This window comes from Cyprinodon variegatus, unplaced genomic scaffold, assembly GCF_000732505.1.
Source record: "Cyprinodon variegatus isolate N-32 unplaced genomic scaffold, C_variegatus-1.0 Scaffold1016, whole genome shotgun sequence".
Classification (NCBI taxonomy): Eukaryota; Metazoa; Chordata; class Actinopteri; order Cyprinodontiformes; family Cyprinodontidae; genus Cyprinodon; species Cyprinodon variegatus.
Window position 1 is genome coordinate 30,501 of NW_015151469.1, and position 8,440 is coordinate 38,940.

The window sequence follows — 8,440 nt, forward strand, 5'->3', positions numbered from 1 at the left end:
AAAGAACCCTTTGTTGAAATGCATCCACCTTTTTATGCACAAAAAATAAGTAATATCACAAACTTATGTAAATAAAGGCTATATACTGGTAGAAGAGCGTGCAAAAAAAAAAAAAATACAAAACAATACAGCACAATTTTTATAAATAACGTTAGGCAAAACAAAGCAAAAATAACATAAGCGTTCATATATAAGAAATAATGAACGGCGTTATGTCATTTTACGGCTGCCAGCAATGTAACAAAGGAATTTTCCACTCTTAGGATTAGTTTTTGCACTGAGTGGGAGGGGTGCTGGCTCTATTCACCCACTCTAATCGCGTTATAAACGACTCTGTTTGAGATAAAATAACACAAATATAAATAAATCAGAATGACTTTCTACTTTGTGATGATTGCATTAAAAGTACTCGTTTACTTGATTACTGGCCGGCTTATTTTCCTCCCTGAGCGCCTCCACCGGTTTCTACAAAGCCATATTCGCTGTGATGTGGATCAAAGGAGCAAGCAGTGCACGTGCGCAGCCCGTGACTTGTTTCCTGTCTCCCATTGGCTGGAGACAATCTCTGCTTGATCGTGATTGGTCAGTTAGAGTCAGTCACCTTGCAGCAGCCTATGATACCGTTATTTCAAAAACAAAACGTTTAAATGGAAACTTTCGCATAATTTGTAAGCAGATCTTGCACAATGTTTGTTGTATTTCCTGTTAATCTTTGCCAGTGGCTGAAACATAAAAAACCTTAGATTTATCACAGTTATTTTGGGACAAAAGTTCATTTGCTGTTTATGATAAAAGTAAAGAAACATATCAATGCAGCCTTTTTTTCCATTTCCAAGATATGTGCTTGTTTCAAGCAGTCTGCATTTATTTCACCAATACATAAAAAAAATCATATCTTACTTAATTTTTAACATGTATAGCTTTATAACCATATAGTTAGTATTTCAATTTAATTAAAAACATCCTTTAGCATCGTTGGTGTCATGCATTTTGTCTATCTCTTGCAGAAAAGTCTGCAAATAATCTGGGTTAATTAAAGATAAAACAGCCTTTTGCAGTTTCAGTTAAAATCAGGAGGGTGGATGAAAAAAAATAAACATCAGCATGGATCTAAACGTTGGACACAAATCTATTCCATTTGTGGGATGATGAATATAACGCATGGTTATTTTCATGCAAAGTAGATTTTATGTAGATGCAAAGACATCTACATAAAATTCCTATTTGATTCAGTTTGCATTCAAGGGGTTCATTTAACAACTAATATATCTCTGAAACAATATCAACTCATTTCAATGAATGAAGCCATTCGATAGGTTACAAAAACTGTTAAATTCGGTTAAAAAGTGATCAAATTAAGCAGCTAGTGACTAAATAACAAAGTTGATATTGTGAAGTTAGAAATTCTAGAAAGATCCAGCATTAAAACGATGTCAGTGGAAGATTTTCATCGCTATCAGAACCCTCTAGAATGGAATATTTTGCCTTGTGTGGGGTCCCTCCCCGAAGATGCTGGGCTGGGAAGCAGCGTTCCTATTGGCGGGCGGCGCCACGCGCTGGGCTTTTGTCTGCAGCCCCGAGGCTTATATAAAGGGACAGGGAAGCGCTGATTGGATAGTATCTGCGAACAGGAGCAACCTGCCGAAGACACTCTGCGCTTCTAGGAGATAAAGACCAGAAGTTTTCCCGGAGAACATCAGACAACAACCGTCTACTTTCATTGAAAGATTTATTTTTTTATCCGCGTGAAGAAGAAAAATTTGGTTAGTTTTATTTCTTACCTCACGGACGCTTAGAAGCAACAGGAAGTGTTTTATTATGACTATTATAATATTATTTTATTTTATTTATTACAGATTCTGCAGCCATGTCGGTGAACATCCACATCAACAGCCCCAATGTGAAGTACACTGAGACTCAAATCGAGGCGCAATACTCCTACCAAACCACCTCCGTGCATCAGGAAGGGAACAAAGTCACGGTCAGTAAAACGTCTAAATGCATGGGCGGTTCTAGACAGGGGCTAACGGGGCCCAGTGCCCCTGTACTGAAGACATAATACTAAGAGAAATTCTATTGATTATAAGCACTGTTACAGACATGGTTTCTGATTGGTCATTTGGATCAAATAATTTTTTTTTTCTTTAAAAAAAATCTGTTTTACTAATTATTGAGGTAGGATCCTAGTTTTCATCTGTTTTTTCAAAACAAATTAAAAAAATACTTTCACTTTTATAGAAAACTATAATTTTAACTTAAATTAAGTTAAAAATATATAAAATTCCTAACTGATGAATGTATATTGACCTAATACTCAGAATAATTACTTTATTTTATCTTTTTTATATATATTTATATAGCTACAATTTCTTGATTTGCTTTTTTGCTACGCTAAGGGATTTTTATTTAGATTTTAATGATAACCAAAATGAAAATTTTTGAGCCAAAAATAAATATTTTCAGGTAGAAGACATATAATTTTGATTACCGTAAATGTAATTGAAGAAATTTCACTTCATGCAGCTCTTTAAATATATTTGAATACCTTGCCCGTTTTTTTTTCTTCATGCTTTTCTGTGCACCTATGAAAACACACACACACACACACACACACACACCCCAGGCCCCTGGAACATTTGCTTTAGAACCACCACTGCCTGCATGCATGTTTTCAGTGTCTGGAGCTGATTTTCTGGCTTATACAGGTGACCCCCCGCAGCACTGAGATGACTTTCCGGACTGAGCGGCGCGTCCCCCGGCTGGGTGTGATGCTGGTGGGCTGGGGAGGCAACAACGGAACCACCGTCACAGCCGCTGTTTTGGCCAATAAGCTGGGTCTCACCTGGAGGACCAAGAATGGAGAAAAGGTGAGTACGCTCATCTTGGGAATCAGTTGGTCGGGTAAATTATCACCCAAAAAAAGTTAAATATTACTAGGATCCACGTTTTTAGTTGAATGTTTTACATAAATAAAACTTTGTCACTTTGGTATCTTCTGGTTTTTGCTTCCTATACCCAGAAAATCTTTATAAGGGTGGCCAGGCAATAACCAATGTAAACTGAGGGGTGGCCGAAAGGCGCCAGAACCTCACGGTCGATCTACACTGTTCCAACAGGAACATTAATGATCACATAATCCATATTTTCTAAAAAAAAAAAGACAAACTATCCTTTCCTACAGCCTTTGTTAACAAATAGACGCATATATAGTAGATACAATTCTTTCAGGTTTGAGTTCTGAATTGAACATCTTTTCCATTGACATTACATTTATATCTAGATTATATCTACATTGATTATTTAATATGTTTTTATTAAATTAGTTATCTACGACTTCACTTAATACTACTATATGACTTGCAGAGAATATCATTTTCTCTTTACCCCATATAACACAAAATCTAGCTCTGAAAAGAGCATAAATTCTGTACTTATCTTTAATTTCAGCATATTGGTGTGCATAATTAACCAGAGTGGTTTTGTTGTCAAGTAAATGTTAATATATGAAAAATTTAACAGTTTTTAATATTCCACTTGAGAGTCTTACAGTTGCCACCATCTGTATTAGAGGGAGAAAATGGTAGGGGTTGCAAATGATTGGCTAAGGGTGGCCATGGCTACCCCTGGTCCCCATCTAGCTCCGCCCCTGCCTATAGCTGGTCAGGAAGTGTTGATTCTGCCAGAGAAAGTTCCCATATTAGGGCCCAGATATGCACCACTACCCCATCAGTCAGCCAGATCCTGTGTTCTCCTTATAAAGACCACCTTTCCTGTTTTGTGTGATGTAACAGTGTTTATTACACCTTCAAAGAACTCAGTTTCTCCTTTTCTCTCCCCATTATTCCTTAGAAAGCAAATTACTTCGGCTCCCTGCTGCAGGCGTCTACTGTTTGTCTGGGCTCTGGCCTGGAGGGCGAGGTCAACGTGCCCTTCCGTGACCTTCTGCCCATGGTGCACCCTAATGACATCGTCTTTGATGGTAGGTTGAATCCCAGACGTTCACATCATGAGATCACTTCTTAAGACTTGAACGCATGTATAGAAGGAGACACTAGGACAAATGGTTGTAGCAAAACCTTATCTTGAACAGCTTAGGCTTAAAAAGTTAGAAATGAATGTGAGCAGCTGGCTTTATAAGTATAGGCAAGTACTGCTGCTGCTTAGGGAATGTAGCCAGCAGGGGGTGCCCAAGGTCTCCTGACCTCTAAGACCAAATTTATGTCCCACATTGTTTAAATGTGCATTTTTTTGTATAAATTAATTGCTAATATAGCACAGCAAAAGAAGTTAAATGCATGAAGTAGTGCTAGATCCTCAACAAAGGTAGCATAATTTATTCTGCATTTATCTGACAGCTGGTGAATTCATTTGCATACATCAGGTTTTGCATTAGTTCTAGGAAAAGTAAATAAGTCCGTCTCATGATGGGACTGTTTCCAGGTTGGGACATCTCCTCGTTGGATCTGGGCAGAGCGATGGAGCGAGCGCAGGTGCTCGACTGGTCCCTGCAGGAGCAGCTGCGACCATACATGAGCTGCCTCAAACCGAGGCCTTCCATCTATATCCCAGAATTCATTGCAGCCAACCAGGAGAGTCGGGCTGACAATGTCCTCACAGGCACCATGGCAGAGCAGGTACTGGAACACTGCAGCTCCCATTTTCATGAATTACATATTTTGCTTAATGCTGCTTTATTAAAAGGGTGATTGATTTTTCCAGGTGGAGCAGATCAGAGCTGATATTAGAGACTTCCGTCGGTCCAGTGGTGTCGACAAGGTCATAGTTCTGTGGACGGCTAACACAGAGCGCTTCTCCGACATCGTTCCAGGGGTCAACGACACAGCCAAGAACCTGTTGGCTGGAATCCAGGTGAGACAGAGAACCGTACACGTAGCTGCATTGAGCAGCTTCAAACAAAGTCCTCAGTTCTTCTCATCTCTAAGGTGTTTCCTTCTCCTTAGGCTGGAGCAGCAGAAATTTCTCCATCCACGCTTTTTGCTGTGGCCAGTATCCTGGAGGGCTGCGCCTACATCAACGGCTCCCCACAGAACACCTTCGTCCCGGGCGCCATCGAGCTCGCCATGCAGCGAGGCGTCTTCATTGGCGGTGATGACTTTAAGTCCGGCCAGACTAAGATCAAGTCAGTTCTGGTGGACTTCCTGGTCAGCGCAGGTATCAAGGTAAGATTACATTTCGTTTTAGATGCCAAACACTAAAAAGAACTCAAAACAAAGAAGCTTCAATATTTCTGTTTTTCCTTAACAGCCAACGTCCATCGTCAGCTACAATCACCTCGGCAACAACGACGGGAAGAACCTGTCTGCCCCACAGCAGTTCCGCTCTAAGGAAATATCCAAGAGCAACGTGGTGGACGACATGGTCCAGTCCAATCCTGTGCTGTACCAGCCTGGAGAGAAACCTGACCACTGTGTGAGTGAAACAAAAACACAGGCCTGCTGTAACATTTCAGTGGATGCTCACAGAACGCCTCTTAAACATCTCCGTCTGCCTTGCAGGTGGTGATTAAATATGTCCCCTATGTGGGAGACAGCAAGCGTGCCATGGATGAGTACACATCCGAAATAATGATGGGAGGGCTCAACACGATTGCACTTCACAACACCTGCGAGGTTGGTGTCGATCCATTTCTGCATTCACTTCAAATAAGAGACATGTTTCTGGAGAGAGGCTCAGGATCTTGAGGATAATCCGCCTTTTTAAGCCTGAGATTTAATACAAAGAGACACGTGCGGGACACACACCTACTTAGCTCACTCTGTTGAAACACAACAGCTGATGTGTTTCTCTTCGTGTATCAAGTACTTTCACAATAGATCAACATAATTTCTAGGGCGATTATGCTTGGTTTAATTTAAGGGTGTAACAGTGCAAACACTTTAAATGTATATTTTGATAAAAAAAACAAAAAAACAATCTAAATGTTTGGTTCCTTCCGTAAAAGTTTAAAAAAACAATCGACTGGACTTGGTTTCCAAGATTTGAAGACGTTTCGCTACCTCTCCAGGAAGCTTTCTCAATTCAAATGTCTGTATTGTAGAATTGAGAAAGCTTCCTGGAGAGGTAGCGAAACGTCTTCAAATCTTGGAAACCAAGTCCAGTCGATTGTTTTTTTTTAAACTTATATGGAATGACTATGACCTGGATGACTGAGAATCTTCATCAGCATAAATGTTTGGTTCTGAATTGGCTGATTTAAGGACTTGGGTCATATATTGACTTTGTCTCCCTCTAGTGAAAAAAAGATAAAAACGCAATCAGAAAACCTTTAATGTATTATTTGATTCTAATTTAGATAATAATTTTTTTTTTATTTTATTTTTTTTTTTTTGACGCACCTAATATAGTAAATCATCAATATTCCTCCTTGATTCCTAACAGGACTCACTACTGGCCAGCCCCATCATCCTGGACCTGGTAATCCTGACAGAGCTTTGCCAGCGTGTGATGGTCAGGCCTCAGGGAGAGGAGGAATTCCAGTCCTTCCACAGTGTCCTCGCTCTGCTCTCCTTCCTCTGCAAGGCCCCCCTGGTCCCATCAGGGACTCCAGTTGTCAATGCGTTCTTCCGCCAGAGAGCCTGCATAGAAAACATCATGAGGTGTGCATCACTTCCAAAGCAATTTTTTGTTTTGTTTTCTCTCACTTATAGGCATGTTAAGTTAAACTCAATCATTCACTCATGTTCTTATTTATCCCTTGCCTTTTCCAGAGCGTGCATTGGTCTCCCTCCTCAGAACCACATGCTGCTGGAGCACAAGCTGCAGAGAAACTTCCTAACACAACACACTAACTACATAAGCAACGACGTGGCTACACTAAAAAAAGTTGCTCTGGCCAATGGGAACCACATCCCTGTAGCGCTGACCAATGGCATTTATACCCAGGAGAGCCACACAGCTTGTGCTATGTGATGCTACATACTGCCCTGAAGCCCAAATTGGACTGCTGTAAATCTTAAAGCATTGTTTGAGATGAACAACCACTCTGATCAAATACAGAAAAATTAACTAAACCTGCTTGAGAATAGGGACCGTTATTTAGATCTTTTGGAAACTCCAACAAACAATTGACCAAATCTGTTTATGTAGGCTATTCTAACAATTTCAAACATTTCAAAAGTTTTTGTAAAATATTTTATGATCTTTTTATGAGTTTACAAGGTAGGCTTATGTTCCAATGCAGATAAGTTTTCACTTCAGTGCAATGTTTGTGTGTAAATGTACTGTATGGGTATCTGTGAAAACAGATGTTTTACAAACACAATGTGGATATTATAGCTAGTAGCTACTGTATTGCTGCTATTTGAGTGGACACTGTGTGACGGGCATGACAAGAGAGGAATCTTGCATTCACTGATTTATTTTTTGATATCTTTGTCTGCTGTGTTGTAGAATTGCATAACTTTTTTGTGTAGAATTGATTATTTTTCAATAAACTTTGAATTTAAGACTTAAGGTTTTCTTAAATGTGTCTTTTTTTTCTTTTTGAGGCACCTACAGTTGGGTCATGAGTTTTAAAAACAATGTTAGCACAATTAATAATCATAATGTAAGTCTTGCTAGCCTATTCATTAATATCACCAAATGCAATGTTTATGATATAAATATTTCAAATTGGCAAATGATTGCATTCTTGCAGGGAACTGGAACTGTACAGACTCCTTAATATCTTAATTAAGGGACAAATGTGCATTACCCCCTACTAATAACTTAAAAGAATATGCATAATCAATCTGGAAATAAAATAAAAAAGGAAATTACAGCTTCATGTCAATTCTGAAAATAAATGTTCCCACCTTCATAATTTAGGATTATCTCATTTTAATCACCAACATAATTAAACAGGGCCAACAGTATTTTCAGATACAGAAACAGGTTTTAAGAGAGAATATCTGCCAATCTATGTAGAACATTTTCAGTTTTGCACAAATTATGTATTGATTAAAAAAATTAAATGAAATGCACAGTAACTGTTTGGCATGACATAGTTCAGAAAATATAAAGCTAACTAAAAAAGACTCAGCATCACAACTCATCTATGATAAGATACCATGTCTTAAAATCAAATCCCATTGTCTCTTAGCAAAGGGACTGAGAGCTTTGCATGGTCAGGTTTATAGTCCTGAGAGTTTAACACTGCAGAAAGCATCATGACTCTCATCTCCATCATCATTTATATAAATATATTCAACTCCATTGTCTTTAACACAGCACCACTGATTCCCTAATGTCTAAAATGTGGCTGTTTTCAGAAGCAAATAAAGAATAACAGGTGCTTTAAAAAGATGGAGACATTTTTCATACATTCGATCACAAATGAAGCTTTGAAGCAGCTGTTGGATTTATTTCAGTGTCTTTAACACTTTAACATTATGCCTTATCCTATTATAGGATGATATTAAGACACTTCTAGGAGATAAGT

At 38.8% G+C, this 8,440-nt stretch overlaps 1 protein-coding gene across 1 annotated transcript; it reads left to right on the forward strand.

Moving 5' to 3' along the window:
• The first annotated feature begins 1,630 nt into the window (after positions 1 to 1,630).
• On the forward strand, positions 1,631 to 7,473 carry isyna1 (inositol-3-phosphate synthase 1). Its single transcript, XM_015399475.1, has 11 exons — positions 1,631 to 1,763; positions 1,857 to 1,981; positions 2,706 to 2,867; positions 3,850 to 3,979; positions 4,441 to 4,634; positions 4,720 to 4,869; positions 4,962 to 5,180; positions 5,266 to 5,430; positions 5,517 to 5,630; positions 6,400 to 6,617; positions 6,729 to 7,473. Exons 2-11 carry the CDS (start codon positions 1,868 to 1,870, stop codon positions 6,928 to 6,930), a joined length of 1,668 nt encoding a protein of 555 aa, XP_015254961.1. The 5' UTR covers positions 1,631 to 1,763; positions 1,857 to 1,867; the 3' UTR covers positions 6,931 to 7,473.
• Positions 7,474 to 8,440: the final 967 nt, after the last annotated feature.